Raw genomic sequence first — 26591 nt, 5'->3', positions numbered from 1 at the left:
TCACGCTGCTACGCACCCGCCGAACCATCTATTTCCATAGATGATTACATATTCAATTGGCCATCCGGATCAAGAGACACTTGCAAGAACTCTACAGTCTCAGCATACACAGCCTTCCCGCTCGTCGTGGCCTGTACATGCACGTTATTCTCGAGGGCATCGAGCCACTTGGCCCACCTCAAGCCCGGCGCCGGCGCCGGCCACCCGCATAGCGGCTGCAGGACGCGAGAGAGGCGGACGGCAAACGGCGCGAAGTGGACGTCGACGAGCGACATGGTGTTGCCGAGGAAGAAGGGCCCCTGCTCGTCGGCAGCAAGTACCAGGTACTTGATGGCGTCTTGGAGCCGCTCGATGTACTGCGGTTGCAGGGCCGGGTCCGGGTTGCGGAGGAGGCGGTAGAATGCTGGAGCGAGGCGGAGATTTATCTAGTCTCGTGTTAATCTTGATGAATATTCTGGGGGAGAAGAAACGTCATGACGAACGTGGCCTATCCATTGTCGACAATTTGCGCGGAGCTTGACGTCGGATGGAAAGAGTGGAATGGTACTGTCCATGTCTTCGAGCTATTGCAGGCAGGCAAACGATGTTAAAAAAGAGAATCCCCATGAGGCATGTACAATCGAGGAGTGAACTGACATATTCCAATATTACACCACTGTCGGCACAAGCCCAATCGCCTTGCCTTATAGCAGGAACAGTTCCCCTGGCGTTTGCTTCCAGCAGCAGTTGCGAGGCTGCCACTTTGTATGGGTCTTCTTCGCAGTACTGGTAAGCCAGACCCTTTGCTTCGAGGGCGATCCAGACGCTTTGAGAAAACGGACTGCCGGGGTGTGGAGGTCAGCGAGGCAAGACTTTTTCAGCCAAAAGTCTGCGAGAAGAACGAACCAGTAACAAGCCGAATACAGCTTCAAGTCGCTCTCTTTCTCATGCTTCTTGATGGTCCAATGAGCTCGGCCTGTTGCCTTTCTGGGCCCATCGTTCTACAATAATCATGTGCAGCGTCAGCTTCTCGGAGGCAGAATCAATCTCACTAGAAGCACGATCTAACTCACCTTGGCGGCGTCAGTCTTATTCTTGGCGAGATATCTCTGGACACTATTCTTCTTCACCTCATCGCTCTTGGCGAGGGTATGTTGGTGCGGTCCAGGGATACCACTGATGCTGATATGACCATTCACTCGCTGGATCGTCCAAAACTTTTGCCCCGGCGCCGGGAGGTTATTCGGCGTAGCGGGCGCGACCCGCAGCTCCCTCTCGCCCGGCGGCGCGAGCACAGTATGCGCTCCGTTGAGCGCCTGGCCGCCGTTCAGAGGCACGTAGGTCCCGTCATCGACATCGTGCAGGGTGGCGCCGGGGAAATACTCTGTGATCTTGATCTTGACGTCGCACAAGTTGAGCTTGCGTGAGACGCGGTTGCGGCGCTTCTTGTTGGGGTCGTCGGACTTCTTGGTGCCCGGCGGGCGGCCTTTGAGGCGGCAGTCCCAGTAGTGAGAGATAAAGGGCTTCCTTTTGTAATTCTGGGTGGAACGGTGGGAGTAAATGTTGTCTATGTGCGGGAAGTAGGTCTCGAATCTTGACATGGTATTAGAAAATGTGGGGTGAACGGTGTCTTGCTGGTGAGAAGAGGATAACGGACTGCTCATGAGTGAGGATGATTAGGCCATCTGCTTCAAACAGTTTCTGCCGCCACTCCTCGAGATTGGGAGGGTCGAGGACCCATTTCGTGCTCAGAAGACTACCATGCGGTCTCCAACCTGGGGCGGTAGTACCGTCGATGGGGATGAACCCGCCTGGCCCAACGAGAGACTCGCCCGTCTCAGCCGGAATCGCCTCTGGCATCGCAGGGCCCGGTGTCAAAATGCCGAACTGACCATGCTGGCCCGATGGTGGCGGCTCCATTGCCGGGCCGTGACCCGGCTGGTGCGGATGAGCTGACGGGCCCATCGGCCCAACAACAACACCACCACCAGGTACTACAGCATGCCGATGTTCGATTTGCCCTTCTACAGCAGAGGGTATATGAACATCCTGGTCTCGCGAGAGCTCGGGATGAAACATCGGTTGGTGGGTCTCCATACCAGACATGTCGATGGAAGACCCGGCGTTATGGCCGGAGCCGGGACGGAAGTGGGTTACGGCACCGGCATGGGCACTGGCACCGACAGCAAAGGGCGGAGGCGGCGGTGGCTGCCGCTGGGCAGAGTGGAGACTGTGCGGAGGGATAGTCTCGCCCCTGCTGGCTGGACAGACTTCAAACGGTGAGGACAGACCTGCTGGCATTTGCCGAACACGGTCGGTGGTAGAGATGCGGGTGTTGCTGCTTTAATACGTCGTGCTTTCCTCAACGCCGCAGTGGTTGGGGAAAAGTGGATGATTTAGTGCTGCTGGACGTTTGGGTGGTTTTACCTTGGCAACTTGCGGCCGGCCGGGGTGCGGCAAGGCGGCAACTGGTGCACGGACCTATAGCGCTTTGGCCATCAGACGCAGTCATCCAGGACTGCCTGCCACAGACAGCCCTCCTTTCGACAAGTAATTACAATTACTCTCTGTACCCGAGATGGTATGAGAGTGACTCGATTTCACGCTGAGAGACACATATCAAGCATTGAATAGTGAAAGTCGTGTTCATGGGAGTCGTGTGGTTTATTCATGAATTCCTACAGTTATTGAAGATCGACGCTCTCAAATGTTTGTTTGCGCACCTCTTTCTGTACCTTCAGTTCCGTGTTATACACATTCAAACCCGTCGAATGCCATTCGACAAAGTCCGTGACTAAGTGCCGTATTTGAAACATGAGATTATCCCAGATGGCTTCTCGGCCGTCAACTCCTTACTCCATAACCTGCCAGGTAATAAGTATCAATCGCTCAGTTTGTCGCATCCCACGAGGAAAGGTCCATCGCGTCCATTGGCCCCATGTTCATTAGTGATCGAAGTACGCCCTCGGCAACAGGCGTCATGCCCGTTTGTCCCTGCAAGTCTCCCCAACCGTTCGACATTCCGAAATCCGCTCCGGGTGTTTCAGGCATCGAAAACCTTTGGTTTGGCGTAAGTCCGGTGCGGATGCCGAAAGAGCCTGCGTCATTGAAAAAGCTGGCATTTACGTCTGCACTACCTCGCGGGTTGGTATTCGGTTGTGCCGTGGCCGAATTGGCGTCGAACGAGTTTCTCCCAGACCCATCGAGCCCGACTGCTATACCCACCCGCGGGTCCGAGGAAGTCGAGTTTGGTGTTGGCCGGTTGGACTGGTCACCGTCTGGTGATCCGGATATGTTGTTGTCGCCACTACTTTCACTCTGTCCGAACCCAGTGATACGCCCACTGCTTGACCCAGACTTGTCGTACATGGATCCAGAGCTTGGCGTCAATGAACTTCCATGCATTGGGAGGTTATTGGTACCGTTTGCACCATACGGCATGGCCTGCTCTGCAGACAACCAGCCCTGACCACCGAATCCAGTCGAGGCAGAGGTTGGGGCGGCTTCGTTATTCTGGCCAGGTTCAACGATATTCGGCGCACTGGCAGCGTTTCCGTCGTCACCCACAGTCTTCATGAAGTGGCACTCGTTACGATAGGACATGATACCCTGAACACCTTCTGGATCATCACACACGGGACCCTTGACGCCTCCGTTGCCGCTGTTCGAGCCGGGCTATTAAGCGGTTAGCAAACGGAAGGCCACTACTAGGATAATTACTCACGCTTTCACCGCTACGGGGAAATGCCGTCTTGAGTTTAGGTATCCTCATCGCAAGGGCTTCCAGATCGACGTCGAGCTGCACCAGGAATGACTCTGTGAGAGGATTCCTTCTCTTAAGTGCGTTCATGGCTGAGAGAAGGAACCTGAGCGAGTCGGCTGTTTGACTATCGTCCGGACGACTCTTGAGGTATTGAACAAATACCCTTGCTGCAACGTAAAGACAGAAGGATATAAAGGGGTTCATCTAAGACATGTCAGTGCCTAGGCTATTGTGGATCCCTTACTGAACTTACCGCTGAAAGGTCCATGTGTGAGATCATTCTCATGATGCTCGCGATCTCGTTCGCCGCTGTGATGCAGCGCACCTTGCTTTCTGCACTGACTGAGGCCGGAAGCTTGTTCTTGTCTGCCTTGAAAATAGCGGCTTGATGAAGACAAATTGTCGACGTGTGGATGCTCATGTTGGTAAACACAATGTTGGGGTTGCCCAGACCAATGGGAAGCTTAAGGTGTGACGGCAAGCAGAGAGAAGTGTTGAGCAGTATGTTATCCATGTTGCGGTGTCGCTTCCAGAACTCGCCGTTGAGATCGTGGTCTCGGTCATCAGGATCAGGTCGGTGCAAGTGGATCAGGTTCCGGCCAAAGAGGCATGCCATCAGCACGATGCCTCCAAAAGAGGAGAGTTTGCCAGCTCCAGACGGACTCATGCAGTCTTGCAGAGACTGCGTCTGCTCAGGTCGGCTCATGTCGAAAGACTCCTCTGTACATGGTAGGTTTGTCATGATATCCTTTTCGTCCACCGTCATCGGCCACCCGGTGCCAATACTCGCATAGCGATCTTCGCAGAATGCCATCCAAAAGGTACGTCGCCTCTCCTCGCGCTCAGTCCAGTCCCTTGGCTGAGGGAGGCACTGCTTGACGTCCAATCCGGCCCCATCAAGTCGATGTAGGCCAATCCTGAGCACAAGTCAGCTATGAAGATCTGGATAGGAAGCATCATGTGCTCACATTTGACACAGGCGTATAGCAGAACCTGTGCTCATCCAAGCCCTCGGGAAGTACATCATCTTAAATTCGTACGAGGCAAGCAGCACATGGGTCTGAGCATGGGCTACAGATATCATGTGTTCGCCGTAGCCTTTGATGTAATCTGCCTCGACATACTTACGGGCTCTTTGGTAAAACAAGTCTTTGAGGTCGAGGTATTTTTCAGTAATTGAGCATGACAAGGTCCATATGGCATATCGAAGCGCAACGGGTGGACGTTGGTTTGGGGCCCTGTCAATCGTGTCAGTGTGCCTTTTCTTGGACATAGCCGCACTCAAGATTACTAGCAGTATGGGTTCCCTACAAGTTCATGGCTGCCAGGTATCTATATTTGTGAATCATAGGTACGGACGGATGAACCTTTTCAAAGTAAATTTGGTGGCTGCGAAACACTCGTCAGTACTATAGCCCGCAGAGGATACTCCCATGTTACTGACAGCTCGTCAATGGTTTCCTGAGGAGGAAGAGGTTCTTCGAGGCCCAATCCAATCATTTCCCAGGTAAAGTTACTTCCGGCGTTGCCCATGCCCATTGACATGTTGGAGTTGAAGTTGAAATCGTCCATTGGAGGAGCAGCCGCATTCTGAGCCTGAGGAGACTCGCCATTGAAGCGCCATCGGTCAATGTCATGATCGGCGCCGAGACCAAGGGTGGAATTGGGAATACTATAGCTGGTGGGGGCAGCGGTGGTTCGGCTATGATTCGCGGCGGTTGCGTCCAAGTTGTGAGATATGTTGGAGGAGGGGTTGGCTGGCACAGCGGGAGGGTCTTGGGTCTTGAGCAAGGTCTCGACTTGTTCTACAAAGGATGCAAACACGTTCAGTCAGTCAAGATGAGGGACAGGAACACAATAGATGAGCAAGACATGGGACAGAGAGGGCAAAGTTCAAGGAGAGCAAGGCGCAAAGACGGGAGTGCTCACTCAGTCGTTCCTCTAGAGCCTTGACATATCCTCGCTTGGGACCGCTTTTCCTGCGAACCTCGTCGTAGGCACAAGAATGGCCTAGCCTGGCGCAAGTGCTGCAACTGGGCCGCACTCCGTCACACTTCAACTTGCGCTTCCGGCATATCATACATGCCAGGCGCTTCGGCTTGGGAACGTTACTGTTGTCGGCGGCCCCTTCTCGGCCATTGGAGTCGGCGTCTGGGCTGTGAGGGCGTTTGTGGGAGCTGGCGCCATTTGTATCTGGCGGCGTGGGGGTACTTGAAGACATGACGAGGGCAAAGTCTGAATGAATCCAATTATGATTTCAGTATTTGCGGATCGGATAGTTAGGCGATCCGAAGAGTGATCGTGGGCGAAAGGCGGAGGGTTCTCTTATCGGAGGGGGGAACTGAAAGGAGAGAGGCCTTCAATCCATAGGCGCGCGCGCACAATCACCGCCGTTGCTGACTGTCGTGTTTCGTGCTGATCGGTGTCGCAACAGGGGCGATCCGAAATGGGGTTGACGTCGAGCGAAAGGGCTCTGAATACGGCTTATGGTGTTGCAGACAATGCCAAGTCCAAAGGGGAAGAGGCAAAGGGCATCGACGACTGGTAGGGTAGGTAGAGGTGAAAGAGCGAAGAGGCCGGGCGGAGAACGGGTTATCGGTAGGTCGTCGTCGGGGCGGTGGAGAGGAGGGTGGAGGGTACCTAGGCGTGCCAGGGTAGAGAAGAAAGTGGAGGAGAGACCTTTGGAGACGGGGAGACGCAGTCGTCGGGTTTGTCAAGAGAGCGACCGGGAGATTTGGGGTTGTGCAGGTAGTCGACGTGACCAGCTGCCAGCTGCGTTGTAGGTTACAACAATTAGTGAGGGAGTGCCGGGCAGTCATTCTGCGAGAGTGCGGTAGCGGCACGGCCTTACTATGTATGATGAACAGGTACCTTTCATTGCTTTAAAGTATCGATATCTGGCCCCCAGCGTCATGCACTGCTGCGTATCCATCTACCTAGCACGGTAGATGGCCCGCGGAAGCCACAACAGACGCGCTACCTTGCTTTGGCCTACGTACATAGTAGTACCTTACCTCGAGGCCTGAGGTAGACATAGCAGTGAATGCCAACCACGACAAATCAGGTATGGAGACACCCAGAAACCCTCCATGTATCCGTACGACTAGGTACTCATACCTCCTCCGTACACATGCGCGCAGTGGACAGTGCAGAATATCTCGAATGGATCCCGGCGACCAAGGTCGTTCAGCGTCTCTCATTTAACTTACCACTGACTTCCAACTTCAATTTCACATCTCCCATCGCGTTTCCACTCGTAGCTACGGGGCGGAGTAGGGATGCAAGCCTGTCAGCCATGTGCTGCTTTGGTCTTGGTATCTGGGTATAATTGCCCAATATCATCCGTTTATCGCCATGTCTCCGATCATTTGTTACCTGGAAGCTAATTTTTTTTCACGCAGCTAAGAAACAAACTTTATTTGTGAGAGCATTATTAACAATTCACTCGCTTTTCCCCCTTCCTACCTTTCTACCGTACCTTACCTTAAGTAAATGTGGCAGGATAAGGGTATGTTGGGCGTTAAATGCTGACCGCAATTCATGGCATAGTTTTTGCGACAGTACCGAAGGTAATATAAGTTCCGTAAGGTAGTAAGGCAAAGTGAGGCAGGTACCTTAAGGTAGCAAATCATGTACGGGTAAAGGCCGGGGGCAGAAGAAGGTTCTCAGAAGCAAGATCCTAGGCAAGCACTTGAACGCGAAACCTGCACTCGCCCTCACACCACCGCCATGCACCACAGGCTCACGAGACTCTACAGCCACAACGTACCTTACCAGGAGCAAAAGCCGCCCAGCCCGTCAATCCGGTACAACTGTCCGAGACCCTGGCCTCTGCCGTCCGCAAATAGACGCTTCCTGAACCATCTACCTATCTGACCCAAAGTACCTCAAGGTAAGGTAGGTCGGTAAGCACGCAAGGAACTTTTTAAAGGCCTCATAACCCTCTCATCGGTTTCCTCTGCCAAGTCTCAGCCTGCATGCAATTCACTCCCGCTTTGGTTCGTTACAGTTGAATTATATAGAGCACCGGATGCTAAATTCATAGTCTTCACTTTGGGCCACCAACCTGGACTTCGTTCGAAGACGATCGACCCCAGGCAACATCATGCATTGCGCGTATGCATAGGCTTGCTGTACCAGTAAAGTAGAAATCACGCCCCGTCCGCAACCTGCATGTCATTTTAGACTGCCATTGGACGTGCATGTGAATTATTTATTCCCATGGTACTCGATCCTGCTTTTGCTGCTTATTTTTCAGTGAACTCTTACAGTAGCTCACACTGCTTGACAGGGCTGTGATCGTTTCTCTGCTTCCAGGAACCGAGTCCTCCTCACATGACGTTCATCGGCTTCAAGTTGGGCCGTGCTGACTTTGGCAACACTCAACTCAGCTTATTGGTCCTCCAATCTTGCAGGTCAAGCTGCCCTCCAATCAACACTCATAATCGAAAGGATTACTGGCAACCCGACATACGACTGTTAGGCAACCAAAGCGGGAAGGCGTAACGCACACATCCTCCCCCCTCCCTCCTTTCGGAACAGGACCTCTTGAGCTTCTCGCCCCAATCGTGGCATTCAAGTACCCACGCACTCAAGGTTGAACAAGCAACGTTTCTGTAAAGGAGTAGAGACTATTACCCGTTCAAGATGGCGAAATTGTGTCTCATTACTTCTTTTCTGCATCTACGCCGATGATGCGAAGAATGCCAAGATCGCTATATGCCAGACAATATTTTGTTGGCGCCCAGGACACAACCGGGCAAGGTCCAGCTGTCTTGAAGGTATGGACATGGTCTCCCGACTCTGCATGTCGAATATCCAGTCCAGAACCTGGCGGCGCAATTAGCTTTTGCGCTTTTATCGTAACGGCCAGCTTACCTTCATCACTCCCTCCGACCAAGAAGTTGCCGTCGAACGTGAAGCCTATCGAAACATCAGATAGTGTTTGCAGTGCGAAGCATGGCTCTTTCACTCACTAATAGACCGCACTGGGCCGATCATGCTGGTGATGGTTCGTTGGCAAATCCAGTCTGCAGTGTCCCAAAGAGAAATGATGGAATCCGAACCTCCCGTAGCAAGATGACGTCCTGTAGGCTGTAACTCAGCTGTCAAGCAGGAAGACGTGTGTCCATTGAGCCCAAATTCCTTCGGCTCATCACCATGGTTGAACTGGAAGGCGGGCTTAAAATCCGGATATGTCAAGATCCGGGTTCTTCCTTCGCCGGTTGTCAGGAATATCTTCTCTCCGCCCCAGTCAAACGCGATTTGGTTGGTCTGGCTGGGCTGCTGATGCGAAGCTACTGGCGTCGATTGGGTTGGCGACAACACAAAGATGTTGTCCGTCTAGCAGATCGAGCGTCAGCAGAAAGCCCCTGAGTGATGCCAAAAGCAACATGACGAACCTTGTTCCCAACAATTAGAGACTGCCCGTCGGGCGCCCATACGAGGGTAAACGCGTCCCCCAAGCCTCTTATCTCATTGATACAAGTCTTTGACCGAACGTCCCAGAACTTAACGACTCCATCATTGCTTACACTGCACAACTCAGCATCCTTGACTGGATTGAATGCAACCTTTTCGATGGCAGCTGAGTGCCCCTTTAGCTCAGTTGAAAACCGCACATTTGGCTTCTCCGGATTCCCTACAAAGCTTGAGTCAGCCTGATTGCCCCTTCGGATGGGGAAAATATTCGTTGCGTACAGACGCGCAGCGTTTTGTCTGATGAGCCTGTAGCGACCAAACTTCCTAATGGATTCCAGGCTATCGATCGCAGCCTGCGAATATAGTCAGCATTGCCAGGTCAAATTTGCCACGGTAATCATTGATAGGTCGGGAGCATACGTGTGACCTCTGGAGCTTGAGCCGGGATCGTGGTACGGCTGGCTCTTGAGGTTGGTCAGATAGGCTGGAAACCTCTCCTTGGAGAGGCTCAGCCTTGTGCGAGGGGGCACCATGACAACACACAAAGTGCCTTCGATGATGGGTAGCAACTTGGGCTCTAGAGACAGAGAATGATGGAGGTGAAGCCCGTAGAAAACCACAGGAAAGGTTTATGAGGTCTCTAAAACGGCGCTTCTTCGACCACAATCCTATTTGGAGTGTCACAGTCAGTTCATGACTACAACTCGTACGGGGTCGGGTTGAAAATTGCGCCGTGTCGCGTGAGACGACCACACAAGGATTAGAGGGCATAAGAGTAAATTGGCCAGTACCTACAGGATATGGTTCTCGGCAGTGGGAGACCAACGCCGCTTCAACTGCGCACTGGATTCTTGTAAGATCGACGCCAAACTCCAGATTGGACTTCACAATGTTGTCGTGGGAATGCGGTAGGTATCCTTAGTGGATACCTCGCTCCCTGGCTGTGCCCGTCAACTGTACCTTATCTGCGGCGGTGGCCTTCGCAGTGTACCTTGGACTGTAGGCACCTAAGGTAGGTAGGCTAGGTGTCTAGTCAAGCCCATAAGGTAGGGGGGTCCTTCTGATTATCTAATGATATTCGGGTAAGGCGGTCCGGACAAAGCGCCTGTAACATGAACGGAGTGCAGCTGCCAAAGACCGAAAACGCTGGTTACCTTATCGACAGAGAGCTGAAGCTCCCGTCAGCAACTAGAACCAAAAGCTGTTCGGTCGATGATGCATATTCCAAGTCGTCAACCAACATCAGAAAACCACCTCCTTCTTCATATCGCATGTTGGTGTCGTCGGTGGGCCTCAACCGAGTTCGAAAGACATGATGTCACTTGTTTGAAAAACAACAGCGGCCATGATTAAGACACTGTTCGGCCCGACGAAAAAGAATACCTGGTCTTCGGCTCGACGAACCCCCCGTTCGCCACCAACTACACACTGCCATTGCGACGGCATCATCTCACCGAAACAATCGACACGTTGATATAGGGCCTTGCCGAGATGTATTGGCCCATAGGAACCCCGAGAATCTTCGCAACGAGCAGCAGGTCTGGTCCTGCCTTCAACCTGGTCGTTTCTCACGATGGCCTGCCCAATCCCTTCGATAATCGGCCGACGGACAAGGCCTCAGGCACGCCTCCCCTCAATGCTCAACCACAACCATCGCCACACGATGCTATCGAGCTTGCCACGCCCATGACACCGGTCACGCCCGCAATCCAGTCTGTTGACAACCAAGATCATGACCCGGAAACAAGTCGGCCATCCCCCCGGCTCAACGTCAATATTCCCCTCAAAGATCCTGTTCTTGCGCTGCGCATCTCCCGCCCTGGCCACCTTTTTGCAACAATAACATCCACATCGATGACAATATGGCAGGCTAAGGTTGGTTATTACCCGGGATAGTTCTGTTCATTAAACTCTAACGAACCATGCTTACATTCTTCTCCAGCCTACAGTGATTTTGGCAGTGGTAGTCCGCTCGGAATCTTCTTTATCGACTTATGGCGAAAATGTCGACCTTCTAATGAGACCTGACTCGGCTATATTTGTAGTTCGGACTACCTTAGGCTATCTTATTACATACTCACTCGCGATGGACTCCGAAGCCCAAGTCTACAAACCGTATTTCCCGAGTTACGCGAACATCCAACGACGTCGCCAGAATCATCATGGCCAGCCCGGAAGCACAGTCCCAGATCAGTATCTTTGGGGCCCTGGTGAGGGTCAAGGAGTGCGTGACGTAAGCGTTCGTTTCAGGATGGTCATCAAAGTTGATGCTGGCATAGAGAGCGCCCTGGCACTGGATGACGAGCTGGTTGTGGCCACGCGCAAACCAGGCGCCATCCAGTGCATTCGCTGGACTCCGGACCAAAGCGGAAGCCAGACTAGAACAGAAATCATCAGTCGAATGGGGTGGCTAGAAAAGAAGATAACAATCGTCGAGATGACCCACGACCGGCCTATGAATCTGTCAACCTGGACTACAAGTGACGGCAAGGTCTATGCAGTTCAGCGGCTCCACCCTCGCGATCAGTCTCATGGCAACTCGCAAGAAGCGGACCCCAAGAAGCTTTTCAAGGGATATTGCTTCCACACGCCTGGCAGGCCGGAGGAATCCGCCATAAAGGCAGTCATCAACGCAAGATTCTCGTTGATTGCTGTAGGCTGTGCCGATGGGTGCATCCGTGTGTACTCGGCTCGAGACTACGCTGGCAATATACCTCCCTCACACACACACACCATTCCAGTATCGACGACGGTTTCCGGTTCGCTCACAACGCTAAGCTACTCGCCCGACGGCTATTGTCTGTTTGCCGGATATGAAAGCGGATGGGCTACGTGGTCCGTCTACGGGAAGCCGGGTAGCAACAGCTTCAGCGCACACGACGCAATCATCGAGGCCAATGGTGAGAGGTGGATTTCTGGCATTGGAGACGCCGTCTGGCTCGGCAGCGGCTCAGAGATCCTTATAACGCATCGCATGCACGAGGCAATCTGGTTACTAGAAATGGCAAGAAGCGCAGTCGTTGGCAACTACAACGCCGCAAACCTTATGCGCACTGTTTTGCAAACGAGCACCAACGTCATGATATACCGCGGATATGACCTGCCAGATCTGGCCAGCATCTCTGCGGAGCCGCACCTGTGGCACACAACGAAAGTGCCCTCTGCATATCTACTTGAGCAGTGGCCCATCCGCCACACCGTCATTTCACCAGACGGTCGATATGTTGCTGTGGCGGGACGTCGAGGTTTGGCTCATTATAGCGTCAACAGTGGTCGATGGAAAACCTTTGCCAACGAAGCCATGGAAAATGAGTTTCAGGTCAGGGGGAGTATGTGCTGGTATCAGCACATTCTCGTAGCTGCCGTCGAGGCTAACAAGTCGCACGAATTGCGCCTCTATTCAAGAGAAACGGCACTCGACAATTCTCAAGTGCTTCACACTCAGCTGTTACCAGCTCCAGCAGTTCTAGTGACTACTTCAGGAGAGGACTCGCTACTTGTGTACACCTACGACAACCTACTTTATCACTTCATTTTTGCGCCTACCAATGGTTCGATCAGACTAGTTCAGCTTGGACAGATTGCGTTCCATGGCATCGTGCGGTCGCCCGCAAGAGTCCGCGGTCTGAGCTGGATTCTGCCAGACAGCCAGCTCATTGATGGTGATCCGTCGCAAGATGTCGCTGTGGCGTCTGTCTTATTTCTGGTTGATGCCAAGCTGGTATTACTACAGCCCTCATTCAATAACGAGGGCAATCTGAAGTACGATATGAAAGTCATTGCTCAAAACGTTGAATTTCATGTAAGCATGAGAGACCAACCACATTTCGATGCGCTAGCTACGCATGCTGAGGAGCTGTCGCCTGCGGGTGCAGATGTGACCCTACGAAACTCCCTCTGGGTATTTGACGGTCAGGAGTTCAAGGTCTGGGCAGATATACAAGAGGTGCTGCAAGCAGCTTCAAACGAAACACTGCGAGAGCTTCCAAAGACTATATCGGTCCCTCTAGATTTCTATCCCCTTTCGACGCTTCTCGGAAAGGGTATCATTCTTGGAATTGAAGCTGATCTAATTCAGCGGCGAGACATTAGCTTTTCTTTCTTCCGCTTCGCCATTCGAGTTGGTTTGCCGTTCCTACACCCGAGAGGTATTCAGCTAACAGAAATCAACAGACACATTTGTTCCTGCCAGACATTCTGCGCTTCTTGTTGACCGAGGGCCGGACAGTAGATGCAGTCAAACTATCGGACCAGTATCAAAATCTGGAATATTTCGCCCACGCGCTAGAGATATTGCTTCACAAGGTCTTGGATAAGGAAGTTGATTCCGGACCGAGCCCTGAGGAAGCAATCTTACCAAGGGTACTTTCGCTCCTGTCGTCTTTCAAGCAGTACCTAGATATCGTGGTGCAGTGTACAAGGAAAACGGAAGTGCGGCAATGGCGGACATTATTCGCCTATCTCCCGCCGGTACAAGAGCTGTTTGAAGAGTCGCTTCAGCGGGGATCGTTAAAGACGGCCGGCGGATATCTCATCATCTTGCACACTCTAGATGAGCTGGGGTCTGCGTCAGAACAGACTGTACGCTTGCTATCGAGGGCAATGAAGGAGGGTGATTGGGAGCTGTGCAAGGAACTGGCGCGGTTTTTAGCTGCTTTAGATGAAACTGGCGACACGCTCCGCGACGCTATGGAAGGTGTGAATGTTTCAATGAAGGGAAACAAGGACCAATCTGGGCTGATGAGTCGTCTCGATGTGCCTCATAGCAAAGCCGTGAATGGCTTAGGGTTGAAGTACATAGAGCAAAGCGACGAGATGGAGTCGGAAGGTCAGTCGGTCAGCTCCGCTGCCAGCTTTAGTTGAGATGGTCGCTAGAGGACGCTGACACTTGAAGAATGAAGTTCATGACTGCCATTTTCATTAGTTTCCTGCCATGACAGCCCACATGTGACTTGACTGGCAGTTGTGCAGATGAGCATGCATAAACACCCGAGGTGGCATTTTATGGAACCATGTGTTGTGCAATTAGCGGTCGGTGTAGCAGGTACGTACTTGAACCCCCGCCCCCTCCAGCGTACCTGGCAGGCACGGCTGGCCAGACGCACCAAAGCCCCGCCAACTGCTTTCTGCCCGGTAGAAGAGCGCAGAGAAGCAACGTTCACAACCACCCCATGAGAATCACATTTACTCCTGGTTCTTCACATCCGCGCCTATAGTCGAAACGGCCGTGCGACTGCGACAATCCAACATCCACGAACGATCTGGGCATTCCAACGCGACTGCATTCTGGGCCATGATCTGAGGGCTCGTCGAGGCACGAGTCGCACTTTCTTCCCGCCATGATGGATGACTTCGTTAGCGAGTCGGATAGTGACTACACGAGCTATTGGCGAGACTGGGTGAGTGCGAAAAGACAGCCGACAGAAGCTGTATTCCACGGGGATTTTCCTCATCAGATGAGTGTGGAAGCCGAAGTCGCTGGGCAGGGGCTGTGGCGCGTTGGCACGTTGGCGCGCGATTGAAGACAACATGGGCTTCGCAGCAGATTGCTTTGGGCGGCTCTGGACAGCCTTCGGGTGCCCTTTTACTGAAGACGAATCCATGCTGACTGCGGCCCTCTGCAGTTTATTTCCTCTCGTGGCAACGAATACTTCTGCGAAATCGACGAGGACTACCTCACGGATCGGTTCAACTTGACTGGGCTGAACACGGAAGTTCAATACTACCAATATGCGCTGGATCTCATCACTGATGTCTTCGACCTGGACTGCGACGACGAGATGAGGGAGACTATCGAGAAGTCCGCGAGGCATCTGTACGGTCTCGTACATGCCCGCTTCATCGTCACGACAAGGGGTCTTGCCAAGATGGTAAGCTACATCTTCTCTCGAATGTTTCCCTAGCTTCTTTTCTGGATCCAAAGAGAACGAAAGGATTCCCATCGTTTGCATCCTCACTAGCAACGGCAGGCTAACGCAGCTCCCAGCTCGAAAAGTACAAAAAGGCCGACTTTGGCAAATGCCCCCGCGTAATGTGCCACTCGCACCCTCTCCTCCCCATGGGCCTCGCCGACATCCCCAACCTGAAGCCCGTCAAGCTCTACTGTGCACGGTGTGAGGATATTTACAACCCAAAGTCCTCGCGCCACGCCGCTATCGACGGCGCCTACTTTGGCACCTCATTCCACAACATCATCTTCCAGGCCTACCCGGCACTCATCCCCACCAAGAGCGCCGAGCGCTACGTCCCGCGCGTCTACGGCTTCAAGGTCCACGCCCCCGCCGCCCTCATCCGGTGGCAGCACCAGAAGAAGGACGCCATGCGCCGTCGCCTGCGGAAGATGGAGGTCGATAGCGGGTTCCGGGACGAGGATCTCCTGGGGGAGGACGACGACGACGATGTCGAATTTGAGGGCACAGAAAATCGCGTACGACCCGGTGATGACGAAGGCATTGCCATGGCGTGAAAGTAGATGACTGGGTGACAACGGTTTCGCTGATCTTTGGCTACTCAGCCAGGTACACATTGACATCGCACACCGGCAACCTATTGAAAGGCCTTTTGGGCCATGCATGGGTTCCCCCGATTTGCTGTTTTTTTCCTCTTCTATTTTCATCTCTCCTACTCGGTAGACTGGGGCCTCGGGAATAATGATATGATGGCTTTCATGATCAACCAGCTACCCTTTCTGGCTGTAGCCACTTGACACGCTACACGTTAAAGGCTCGCGTCCATGTTTTATTGTTGGGCACATTGTGATTAAGTGAGCATATCCAAACACCTACTTTAGTAAATATATAGATCTACCTGGGATTCGGCAGGGTATGTAAGGCGAGCAGTGGACCAGATCCATCATTCTCAGGGCAGTTTGCGAATCTTCCTCCCTACATGAAAAGAGAAAGGCAAACCAGGCCTGCTGATTATCTTGGCCTTAGACCGCGGCATGTGGTATGCTCAGCTGAGAGCAAATGCCTGAGTGGTTTAAGCAAAGCTAGTCCGGCACAGGAATTCGGCTTTCGACGACACATGCCCAGCAGGTCGTGGTTAAGGGAGAACTGTTATATCAGGTCACTGGTTCTTCACATGCGATACGCGTTTGGCACATGAAGGCTTCAACTGAAGCTGTCTGTCACAAATCTATTACATAACGGTCATATCTGTATGCCATGCCTGGCCCCATAACCAAAAACCATTGCCCCTAAGGCCGCCGCCAGTCCCTTTTGCAGGCGGATGGTATACCGTTAACTCCGTTCATGCCCCAACATGCCCAATTTGAAAATGCGATGGATGGTATTCTGGCATACCGCGCACGGTCTATCATCAAAATCGGGTTTCAGCCTCAGGCTCGTCGTGGGAGCCCTGCTTGCCCATGTACTGCGTCGACGTTGCTTGGCCAATAACTGGTCTTGAGACATACGCCTCTTCCTCGTCTCCGGGCCGAATGAAGTCTGCCTTGTCAGTCGCGTAACTGTACGAGCCGACGCCAGACCACCAGGCCTTGTCATGGCTTCGAGGACCCCAAGCCCAGCCAGCACCCTGTGTGATTGGAAGGTGGTAATAGCGAAAAGCAAAAATGGAGGTGAAAATTCCGATCATGTAGCCGAAGAGGATATCGAAACCGTGATGGCGGAAGTCGAACCAGCGAGAGCCAGCGATGAAAATGGAAGCAAACCAAGGTAGCACGACGATAGTCAGAAGATAAATTGGGGGGGCAGCTGCCTGTCGGCGAACAGCAGTCACAACTTTGTTGTGCTCAGCCAAATTACTTGCCGCAGCGGTCGAATCAGGGTTGAGCAAGCCGCTCTCGCCCAGTCCTACCTCCTCATAGCCGGACCCAGACTTCTTCAAGCGAGAGGGAAAGGCCGAGTGAGATTCAGCACCGTTATCCGAAGCCACGAACGGTAGGGTAACGGCGAACTTGCTGGCGAGGAACAGGGAAAGGTAAATCAAACCGGCGGCGGCGGAGCTCGAGTGGCCGGATGGATAGCTTCGGAAGCCGTCATTGAGCGTGTGTGTATCGGTATTTTGGCAAATGGCCGCAGATACGAGCTGGCCGAAACCTGTGGCACCTGTCAAGCCGGTGATGCTGGGGTCGGTACCGCCAACAACGTAATTTTGTATGTTCGCCAGGTCGGGCTGGCAGCGAGAAAGAAGGTCTGGTCTTGGTTTACCGAACATGTTCTTCATGCCGTTCGTGATGAAGAAAGCGCCAACGTGAGCGAGAGCGAGACCGAGGTATCCAACGTGTAACTCCCACAGCTTCCGCTTCCAAATGAGCGACTTGGGTGTCCCCTTGGGAACAGTGTTTCCGGGAACGAGAATGAGGCACACGGCAGCGATAATGATGATGGGCCCGGCGACGGCGATGATGGCGGCTAGCCACATTGGCACGGTCTCGTGAAGGGTGAAGGGGAAGCTGTTGGCATTTGGGTCAGCAACACGCGGTAGACGACGCTAAGTGACTTTGTTGGGAAGGGCATTTGACTGTCTTACGAGATATTGGGGTCGAGGACAGAGAAAGGGCGCTTGTTCGGCTCGACAATGCCCAAGACGGTGGCAATGCCGCCGACAACGGCGAGGACAAGCCAGTCAAAGACATAGGATCCGATTAATGAAGGCGTCCAATGGCCACGGTGCGGGCGGCGCCTGGAGTAGGGCGCCGGTGATTCGGGCATCTTGTAGTACGAGGGCCTCGACGAGGGCGACAAGTTTGAGAGAGGAATGGACGAGGACATAAGGTGAAGGATGAGGGGAGGGGAAGAAAAGGCAGGAAGAAGTAGTGGGAGGAGGTGAAGGAGGTCATCCGAATCCAAACGAAGGTGGCTCCAAGCTACTTTAGGTGAACGAAGGAGAGCAGACGTATGGGCAGAGGGAAAGAGAGTTTAGTGGTATGGGGTTAGGAATGGGAAAAGATCCGCACGGCGACGATGATGGCGTATGGCGCGGGCGGATACGGCACCTAGGTGGTGGCTGGCCGGGGGGTGCGGTACTTCAAGAAAGGTATCTAGGATGAGAAGTGAGAGGTAGAGGCAAGATTGTCAAGCCAAGGTGAAGCGAGTCGGGTCTGATTTGCGATGGGAGAGTGGAAAGACCAATGTCGGCTGGCGAGAATAAAAAGAGAAGTGCAGTGAGTGACGGAAGTGGATGGGTGCCCAGAAACGGCCAGAAACGGCAGCAAGACACACGAGGTGCGACTTGTTTGGTGTGCCTATGAATACTACCTATGTACGTATGAGGAACCTGAACACGCGCCAAGCATGGTAGCGAGTGGATTTTGGTCTGTAGGTTGATCTTTTCTTTGGTGGTAAGTAACGGGATGTAGAATCCACGGTGTGGTTTGAATACGGATAGACGTTTTGTAGACATATGGAAAGAAGGCGGACTGGACTGTTTTCGTAAATTCAGGACTCAGGGGATTCCCTGAGTCGAACAAGACACACTCTAGGTTGACGACAGGGAGGATGCCGAAACAAACAGAGTAGGTAAGCGGTCGCGTGGTGGCAGGTAGTGCTTGAGAAGGCGGCCCAGGAGCGGTTGGCTTAGGTATACAGTACCTTAAGGTACATCACCCAACGCAACCTTACTGACCTGGAAGGTACCTATCGACCGGGTTCAATGACACGGCAGTCTTCGTACAGAAGTGCATCCTGTGCAGCCAGTTCAGCTACTTATTACATGGTTGCCGGTGAGCTACACACAATTGCAAATTTTCTGCAACTTTTGGCCACGGTAGGGCTCGTTCATCCGTACCTGTCCGAAGGTTGAAGTGGCCGACAGGACTGGCACCTCAATGCACGAAGGTGAGCACGACCTTGAGCTACTTTACCCCAACAGCCAACAGATGAAGGAAGACAGTCCCCTAACGCAGGCGCAGACGATCATCTACCATCGCATCTAAGGTATTTTTTAGGCTTGGACGAAGTCCACAGACTAACAAATTAGGTTTAGGTCAGCAAAGCTCAAGCAGCATGGCCGATGCATTTGATGTGGCTTCGCAATCTCCTAGTAGACGAATCGTTTCCTTACTCGGCTGATTTCGCATCGCAGGATCCCGCGGGCGCGTTGCCACAGCCCTGGTGCCTGGCACTGGCATTTCAGTGCTAATTTTCGGAACCCGAGGGGCGGTATTCGTAGATGGCAGTACGGCTACCCCGTACAAAATAAGGCATCACGTCTCCGTAGGTACTTTGCGCCGAGAGCCGAATGAAGAACGAAGGATGAGCAAGAAGGGTCCCGGCAGCCCCGGTCATCAATCGATACATAAGGTAGGTAGCCCGTCCAATCCCGAGTCTCCAGAGTGTTTGAGAAAGCGCCGGAGGGAGCCCATTTGGCCCGTCTCGTGCAACTGCGATCAATCGTGGCGAAAAGGCAGGTACCTGGTAAGGCTGTGCGTTGCGGATACTCGCAAGGTACATCTGATTTCCATACCCGTTGTGGAGTCTGGTCTCTGGAGGTGAGTTGGCCCCACCGGGCAGACTTGCCTCGATTCCTTACGTACCTTAGTAAAGGACGTGAGTCCCTCGTGCCCCTTTTGCTTACATTACTTAAGCGTGCTAAGGCAGAACGTTCCGCAGCACGCACGATGCACCGGCGAGGGTGGCTTGGGCGCTTGGCAAGCTTGGGTGCTCGGGACTGTGGGTTGCAGAGGCAGTTGATCCTGTCACTTCTGACTCCGCCAAGAGTCTTGTCAGCTTCACTTTTATCAACCTGCCGAGCCACGCATGCCTGCCACCACTTGCCCGTCGCACCGTGCTCTTTCACTCTGATATGTATCTAGCCAAGGACACAAGATTGCGCAATGAATTAGTTGCTCCATCTCAATTGTGCCAAGCTTGCGCCGCCATAGATCTTTACCAATCAACCATCTCTGATCACACACACCACCAGCCACGGCACACACTTGGAATTACCAGTAGTGGTTCTCCCCAGTGACCGTCTGACTGACGGAGCAAAATTTGGTACCCTCGTCAGCCATCTTGACGTTCGCTTCTCGTCACACATCGGATTTGGATGCGCGCCTGTTCCGTCTTGGTCCATATCTTGGCCTGGGATCATCGGCAGACCGGCACGTAGATACCTTCATCAATTTCACGAACGCGTAGCCTTCACCCAATGTCACACTCTCAGCCCGACATAGCCAAAGGGGCATGTTGGAATTCTTCATTACGGAGTAACGAACCGACTATTGCGAAGACGTTGTCAGCCATGACAGGCCTTTGGACTAGTAAACCCTTTGAAGCCTCTGATCATTACCGCGACCAACTCTAGTAGCAGCGGCGACGCCGCTGGCAAATTTTCTTTCCATGCCTCACCGTGACAGCGAGTGAAAGAGTATATTACTTCGCGACCTGCTCGGACGCCGATGCGAAGAGCAATGCAGTTGTCCAAACCCAATTGATAGTCTCATTGCAGGCTACCGCCATGGCGACGCAGAGCCTAGCGGGTGCAGAGACCTGTGTTTTTTATGTGTTCAAACGAGACGAGAAGTTAATCGTGACGACAAATATCGATAAGGAGTTCGAAATGTTCTCTTCGTGGCCTTGTAGATACCCCATCATCGTCTCTTTGGGAACCCCCAATCAATCTACCCCCTTGTCCCACACCGGTTGGGGTGCTTTGTTGGAGAACCCCAATGCCGCTCCTCGCATTTTTTAAGGGTTGCCCCCCTTGAGGGTAGGAATAGGCTCAGCCAACATCCCGTAGGAGACATGGTCTCGAGGGTAATTAATTCTCCGCTTCTCTCAGATGACATGGATCAGTGGTGATTCGCCAGCGCACCCGCAACCTCACTGTCTGCGTGTACCGACATATGGAACAAGGTTCGCAATCCTCCAAGGAACTTTTTCGGCGCATGTTTCCAATTGTTTGCGGCCCGCAGCCGCCGTGATTCGGCCGGGTCATCATTCCGCCACCTTATTCATCGGCTCCGTTTCAATCCGGAGACCCTCGCCCCGGATTCGCCTCAATTATCGGCCTCCAGAATGCGTCCTGCACCGTTGCAACTTCGAACAGAAATCAAAACATCACGGGCTCTATTATTCCCCTACCGCAAGACCAAGCTAGCTTTCGAACGGCCACCGCCACCAAGGTTCGGATCCAAGTGGTGATCCGCTCTGTTGATTTGGCTTCGTGGTCAAGCATTGTGCTTTGCAAACAGACGTTGCGTTGGCTTTTCGCTACCAGACAACGACGACCACCAGTAGTCACACTTAACGATTCCATCGCCAAGTATTTGGTCCTCGATATTGACATCCAGCTAGTGCAGCACAACTATCATGTTGCTTCTCGACTTGTCTCGACGATGCCTCGATGTCGCTTCTCGCCTCCATTCTGCTAAAGGCAGCCAAGGTAGCGTTGTTTCCTAGCAACTCTGGTCTCTTCGACACACGGTCCTTTAGGGAGCATCCGCTAGCCGCATCCCACATCGTAAAAGACGCCTGTTTCGGTCAAAGCCCCTATTTTCGCCCGCAAATCGCTTTGCCCATTTTGGTCCCCATCTCTCTGCAACGGCACCAGGAGTCTCTGTGGGACTAGAGCCATCCACGACTCTGAATACGCCACCATCGCATACGATGTAGCACCGGTGGTAGTTTGACAACTCCAAAGCAGTCGACCCTTACATTGAACTGATTCTCAAACATAGCAAAGCGGCCCCTTCCCACTACCGCGTCATGATAAAGATAGTACCATCTCTCGAGCCTCTAGAAGGATTTCGCGGCTCACCGTTCTGGTGATCCGCACCTTGCAACTCTCTTTTAGGGGCAAGCCTCGATCTTTTTAAGTCGTCTCCCGTCGCCCCGTTTCTTTACTCGATCTGGTTGACCTTCACTCGCTCCTCTCCACATCAGGCTCGTTCTTCTTGGCTCCTCGGAACTGCGCCCTGTCACTTGTCGACTAAGTGTTCAACATGTCTATTCTCGAGTTCCTCGTGCTTGCACTCGCCGGAACGGCCGTCGTAGCCTCACCTCCTCTCGCCCTCCGAGCCGTCTCCCCAGATAACTCATGCGGGAAGACTGGAAACGGAGGTAGCTCAAAGGCGTACACCTGCCCTACCAACTTGCCATGCTGTTCAGTCTATGGCTGGTGCGGCTCTACTGACGCCTACTGCTTGCCCTCCAACGGTTGTCAGACCGGCTTTGGTACGTGTACGGGAACGAGTAGCAGCAGCCCGCCAGCGAGTAGCAGCAGCAGCTCGCCAGCGGGTAGTAGCAGCAGCCCGCCAGCGAGCAGCAGCAGTGCCTCGGCAACCAAGATCTCCCCTGACAACTCCTGCGGAACGACTGGAAATGGAGGCAGCCCATCGGGGTACTCTTGCCCGACGAATCTATCCTGCTGCTCGGTCAACGGCTGGTGCGGTTCGACTGACGATTATTGTTTGACGACCAATGGCTGTCAGACCGGGTTCGGTACGTGTACAAACAACGGTAGCCCGCCGGCAAGCGGTGGTGATGGCGGCGACTCGGGGTCAGGGCTCTGCGGCCCCGATAATGGAAATGCCAACTGCGCCGCGAACGAATGCTGTTCTGCTGCAGGGTACGTGAAAACCCCAGTCGCGAACCGTGCCTATGTCGCTAATCTCACACCAGATTCTGCGGAACAACTGAAGGTAATCAAACCTATGCCACGTCGCTTTGGAATTACACCCCTGACACAACGTAGACTACTGCAGGGCTCCGGACTGTTTGTTCCAGTTCGGCCCTGCATGCGATGCCAACAAGATTCCCCCGGGTCAGAACACCTCGAGCATTGCTCGCCCCAAGCTTGGCCAGGTCGAATACGGCGGTCCAGGTGTATACAGCTGCGTCAATCCTGGCGATGTTGCTCTGACTTACGACGACGGCCCGGCCTCGTACACAAACGATCTGCTGGATCTTTTGAAGAAATACAATGCCTCAGCCACTTTCATGATCACTGGCAACAACAACGCCAAGGGTGAAATCGATAATGCCACGTTCCCCTGGGTTAACACCATCAAGTATGGTCCTTCACTCCCCGACAGACTTTGGAGTTTTTGGCTAACGTCGGGCAACAGGAGGATGTACGCCGAAGGCCACCAGATTGCCAGCCACACCTGGTCCCATCCTGATCTGGTATGTCTTCTTGCCATGGCTCGTCTTTTTGCCAATGTTTATGCTGACTTTTCAACTAGTGCAACATCACATCGGCTCAGCGCAAGGATGAGATGTACAAGCTGGAGATGGCTCTCCGAAACATCATCGGCGTCTTCCCTACTTACATGAGGTATTCCAGTCTTCCTTCGATCAATCTTCCTTGAAACACCAAAGTTCTTTGCCTGACATAAACCTTGAAAAGACCTCCTTACTCCTCCTGTACAGCCAAGTGCGGCTGCGAACGCGACATGAAGGCGCTGGGCTACTCGATCATCTACTTTGACCTCGACACCGCCGACTACCTTCACGACAGTCCCACGGAGATTCAGCAGTCCAAGGACATTGTCACCCAGGCCATCGCCGCCAAGCCGGCCGCCAGCGACAACTTTCTCGTCATCGGCCACGACATTCACTATCAGACCGTCTACAACCTGACCGAGTTCATGCTTCAGAAGTTCCAGGGCAAGAACATGGTCACCATCGGTGAGTGCCTGGGCGACCCGAAGGCCAACTGGTACCGAACGGACGCGCGCACCACTCTTGATTAAGCCACTTCAGTGTCGACAGATTCGAAGAGAGTAGTTGGTTGCCCTCCTCAGGATAGCTGGTCGGTAGTATTTTAGCCCATTAGGCAATCTGGAATTCAACCTCGTCGTAATATAGTGTGAATCAAATAGTGTTACATAGTTCTTGTTCAATAATCTTTTTATCTGCATCAAACTGGGTCCGAGTCTAAAGATAACTGGTAAACAAGAATCATGGTCTCCCTGGAGAGGCATCGTGAATCATCATTCATCCTACCATTTCCTTCTCTACTCATGTCTCTGAGTATGTTGATCGAGGAACATTCACGTAAATTCATGGAAACCCTCATCAGTAAGAACAGAAAAACGCGATGCAATGTATTCAGCCGTACCTGAACCTAATTCTCCGAACAGATGTATGTACAGGTTTTTTCGCACGATGCCGTCGGCTATAAGAAGCTCACCCCCTACCCCCCGATGCATGGTATGTTTGTCTTCCTTCATTGCGCGTCATCAAAATACTCCAAATTGGAGCGACGATTAGACGATAAGACACCCTGACTTGTAAGCTAGCGATGCCTTTACACACAAACTAGTGAATTCCATGTCTTGCCAGCCTAATGGAAGACAGAGTCAACGAACTCCAGCCAAACCGTCCGCTTTCGTGATATCCTTGCCCTGACTCCATGCGCCGTTCATGAGACAAGAGCAACAAAGTCCCAATGCGATGGAAAATGTAAAACCCACAAAAACAAACCGACCAAAAACAGCAGCCCATATCTGACAGATGAGTCTGGACACTAACTTACCCAGAGAAAAGTAATAAGCCCAATCGCCTTCCCCACAAACCCGCGAGGGCTGCATCTGGGAACCTGAGGTAATGCGACAAGGAGAACAGCTGCACTTATAGAGGTGCGCGTCGCCGATGTATGCATTCGTAAAGGTGGCCGTAAACGCTGAAGATCATCCAACTCCTCGGTCAAGGTGATTATGCAAACCCAGAGTATCTTCCGAGACACGTAAAGTGCGAAAGGGTGCGCGCAGGTTCGCTAGTAGTTAGCTTCTTCCTCCTGCTCATCCTCGGGGTATTCATCACCCTCCTGGGTAGAGATCTGGTCCAGGGAGAGATGAACATCGAGAATCCCGAAGTGAGGAGCGCTCTTCTTCGCCCATTGGCGGGTGAGAATGGAGGCTATGCAATTGTTAGCGAAGCAAACGAGGAACCGGACTAAGGAGGCTCTTACCCTTGAGGAACTTCTTACTAGCATACTTCTTGAAGAAGGCTTCATGGACGACCGGGCGAGCAAGATAGTCTACCATGAGGCGAACGACAGGCTCAATCTCCTCTTCGTTGTAGCCAGCATAGAAGGCAATGGTCTCGTCCTATTAAATGGTCAGCCAATTAGCCCAGATTGCTAGAATCTATGTCACGTACCCATTCACCACGGTCCAGGATGAGGCGGGCCAGGTACATAGCGCCGGCTGCGACATGGCTCGGGCGGTAGGCCATGAATCGATGGTCGAGGAGGCTGATCTCCATGAGGTACTTGCCGATGGTGCGGCACTGGATGTCGTAGTTGTCGGCCTTGCTGATGCGACGGAGGAAGTTCATGGGGTTGGGGTAGCTCAGATCGTAGTTCAAGGTGCCCAGCACAAATCGCTCCGCGCTGAGGATCTCGGCCTCACTGAATCCATCATCGGCGACGTGGCGGAAATTGGCAACGTGGGGCGACAACACTTCCTCATACTTGGAAGCGATGAACATGGCGGTGATACCGACGAGCTGCAGTCGGTCGAGCTGCACAACCTTCTCGGAAAGGAAGCGGTCAATGATGTTGATGGCCAGGAAGAGAGTCTCAGGGAGAAGGTGGAAGCGCGTGTGCACCTCAATCAACCAATCGACCAGAATCCCACGCGTCTTCCACTCCAAGTCGTCCTGGTGCTCCATGTAGTTTGGGTTGGGAATGGAGTTGCACTCTAAATCCTTAAGGTATTCAAAGATCTCATTAGCATACTCAGCCACCATCAAAGGATCGTCCAGGTCTTCTTCATCCAGGTTCCTGACACCTGGAGGGTACTCGAAAGGCTTGTTGGCATCGACGGGCTCAGATTCGACTGGAGTGTGGGTCTTGGGTGCGAGACTCTCTTGCTCGTGCTTTGTTCGACGACCCTCGGTAGTGAGCTTCTTGCGCATGGGCTCGCCGTCGTCGAGAGAAATCTCCTTCTCCTCCTTGATGATTTTTGTCGTGACCTTTCTCTTTGAGATCGCGCCGGATCCTGAGCCGGGTGCCTTATCCTTCTTCTCTCTGGGTGCCACAGATCTGGTCGTGCTCGTAGACTTCTTGGTGATTCCGGTAGGCTTCTCAGCCTTGGAGACAAGGCCGACCTTGCCAACAGGCTTTTTGCCTGGACCAGCCTCTGGTTTGTTGACGTTGCTGACATCGCCGAGAGCGGCGCGTTTAGTTCGTTGAGCTGCTGGGATCGCGTTGGCTGCAGACTTCTTTGTGGCGAGGCCCTTTCCTGGGACAGCGAGCTCATCAACGCTTAGCGCGGCTGCTTTGGCACGCGTCATACGCGTGGTTCCGCTGTTCTCATCGTTCTCGTTTGACACGAGGCGTTGTGCACGCGCCGGACGGGTAACCTACAGGGAATTGTAAGAATTACATCGACGCGACGAGAGCCTACTAGACGTGCTATAGATATTAGCATTTGCGGGTGGACTTACAGGTGGCATCTTGTCAACTGATTATGTGAAGTTGAATATCTGAGGCGTAGGATCCTATGTGGACAAGG

At 53.0% G+C, this 26591-nt stretch overlaps 8 protein-coding genes across 8 annotated transcripts; 3 read left to right on the top strand and 5 right to left on the bottom strand.

The window, feature by feature from the left end:
* Positions 1-44: 44 nt before the first annotated feature.
* Positions 45-2280, bottom strand: CORC01_13726 (glutathione S-transferase domain-containing protein; the record flags this gene model as incomplete). Its single annotated transcript, XM_022625342.1, has 6 exons — positions 45-425; positions 483-563; positions 637-820; positions 886-980; positions 1053-1572; positions 1637-2280. The coding sequence occupies 6 exons, from the start codon at positions 2278-2280 to the stop codon at positions 45-47; spliced, it is 1905 nt and encodes a 634-aa protein (XP_022468156.1).
* Positions 2281-2868: 588 nt separating this feature from the next.
* On the bottom strand, positions 2869-5963 carry CORC01_13725 (fungal specific transcription factor; the record flags this gene model as incomplete). The annotated part of the gene is made up of 7 exons (XM_022625341.1): positions 2869-3654; positions 3704-3946; positions 3996-4659; positions 4711-4980; positions 5102-5131; positions 5187-5547; positions 5672-5963. The coding sequence occupies 7 exons, from the start codon at positions 5961-5963 to the stop codon at positions 2869-2871; spliced, it is 2646 nt and encodes an 881-aa protein (XP_022468155.1).
* A 2445-nt stretch (positions 5964-8408) lies between these two features.
* On the bottom strand, positions 8409-9696 carry CORC01_13724 (WD domain-containing protein; the record flags this gene model as incomplete). Its single annotated transcript, XM_022625340.1, has 6 exons — positions 8409-8572; positions 8621-8665; positions 8719-9085; positions 9145-9383; positions 9443-9516; positions 9584-9696. The coding sequence occupies 6 exons, from the start codon at positions 9694-9696 to the stop codon at positions 8409-8411; spliced, it is 1002 nt and encodes a 333-aa protein (XP_022468154.1).
* A 958-nt stretch (positions 9697-10654) lies between these two features.
* Positions 10655-14026, top strand: CORC01_13723 (uncharacterized protein; the record flags this gene model as incomplete). The annotated part of the gene is made up of 3 exons (XM_022625339.1): positions 10655-11038; positions 11106-13283; positions 13337-14026. 3 exons carry the CDS (start codon positions 10655-10657, stop codon positions 14024-14026), a joined length of 3252 nt encoding a protein of 1083 aa, XP_022468153.1.
* Positions 14027-14502: 476 nt separating this feature from the next.
* CORC01_13722 (casein kinase II subunit beta-2) lies at positions 14503-15629 on the top strand (the record flags this gene model as incomplete). The annotated part of the gene is made up of 3 exons (XM_022625338.1): positions 14503-14562; positions 14788-15033; positions 15150-15629. The coding sequence occupies 3 exons, from the start codon at positions 14503-14505 to the stop codon at positions 15627-15629; spliced, it is 786 nt and encodes a 261-aa protein (XP_022468152.1).
* An 854-nt stretch (positions 15630-16483) lies between these two features.
* CORC01_13721 (PAP2 superfamily protein) lies at positions 16484-17898 on the bottom strand (the record flags this gene model as incomplete). The annotated part of the gene is made up of 2 exons (XM_022625337.1): positions 16484-17579; positions 17657-17898. The coding sequence occupies 2 exons, from the start codon at positions 17896-17898 to the stop codon at positions 16484-16486; spliced, it is 1338 nt and encodes a 445-aa protein (XP_022468151.1).
* Positions 17899-22070: 4172 nt separating this feature from the next.
* On the top strand, positions 22071-23822 carry CORC01_13720 (chitin deacetylase; the record flags this gene model as incomplete). The annotated part of the gene is made up of 6 exons (XM_022625336.1): positions 22071-22696; positions 22750-22769; positions 22823-23138; positions 23196-23253; positions 23313-23404; positions 23477-23822. 6 exons carry the CDS (start codon positions 22071-22073, stop codon positions 23820-23822), a joined length of 1458 nt encoding a protein of 485 aa, XP_022468150.1.
* Positions 23823-24847: 1025 nt separating this feature from the next.
* CORC01_13719 (cyclin) lies at positions 24848-26532 on the bottom strand (the record flags this gene model as incomplete). The annotated part of the gene is made up of 4 exons (XM_022625335.1): positions 24848-24990; positions 25043-25181; positions 25234-26439; positions 26524-26532. The coding sequence occupies 4 exons, from the start codon at positions 26530-26532 to the stop codon at positions 24848-24850; spliced, it is 1497 nt and encodes a 498-aa protein (XP_022468149.1).
* Positions 26533-26591: the final 59 nt, after the last annotated feature.

The sequence above is a fragment of the Colletotrichum orchidophilum genome, assembly GCF_001831195.1.
Source record: "Colletotrichum orchidophilum strain IMI 309357 chromosome Unknown Scaffold_209.1, whole genome shotgun sequence".
Taxonomy (NCBI): domain Eukaryota; kingdom Fungi; phylum Ascomycota; class Sordariomycetes; order Glomerellales; family Glomerellaceae; genus Colletotrichum; species Colletotrichum orchidophilum.
Note: the sequence above shows the minus strand (reverse complement) of the source record. Positions and strands in the feature narration are given on the sequence as shown.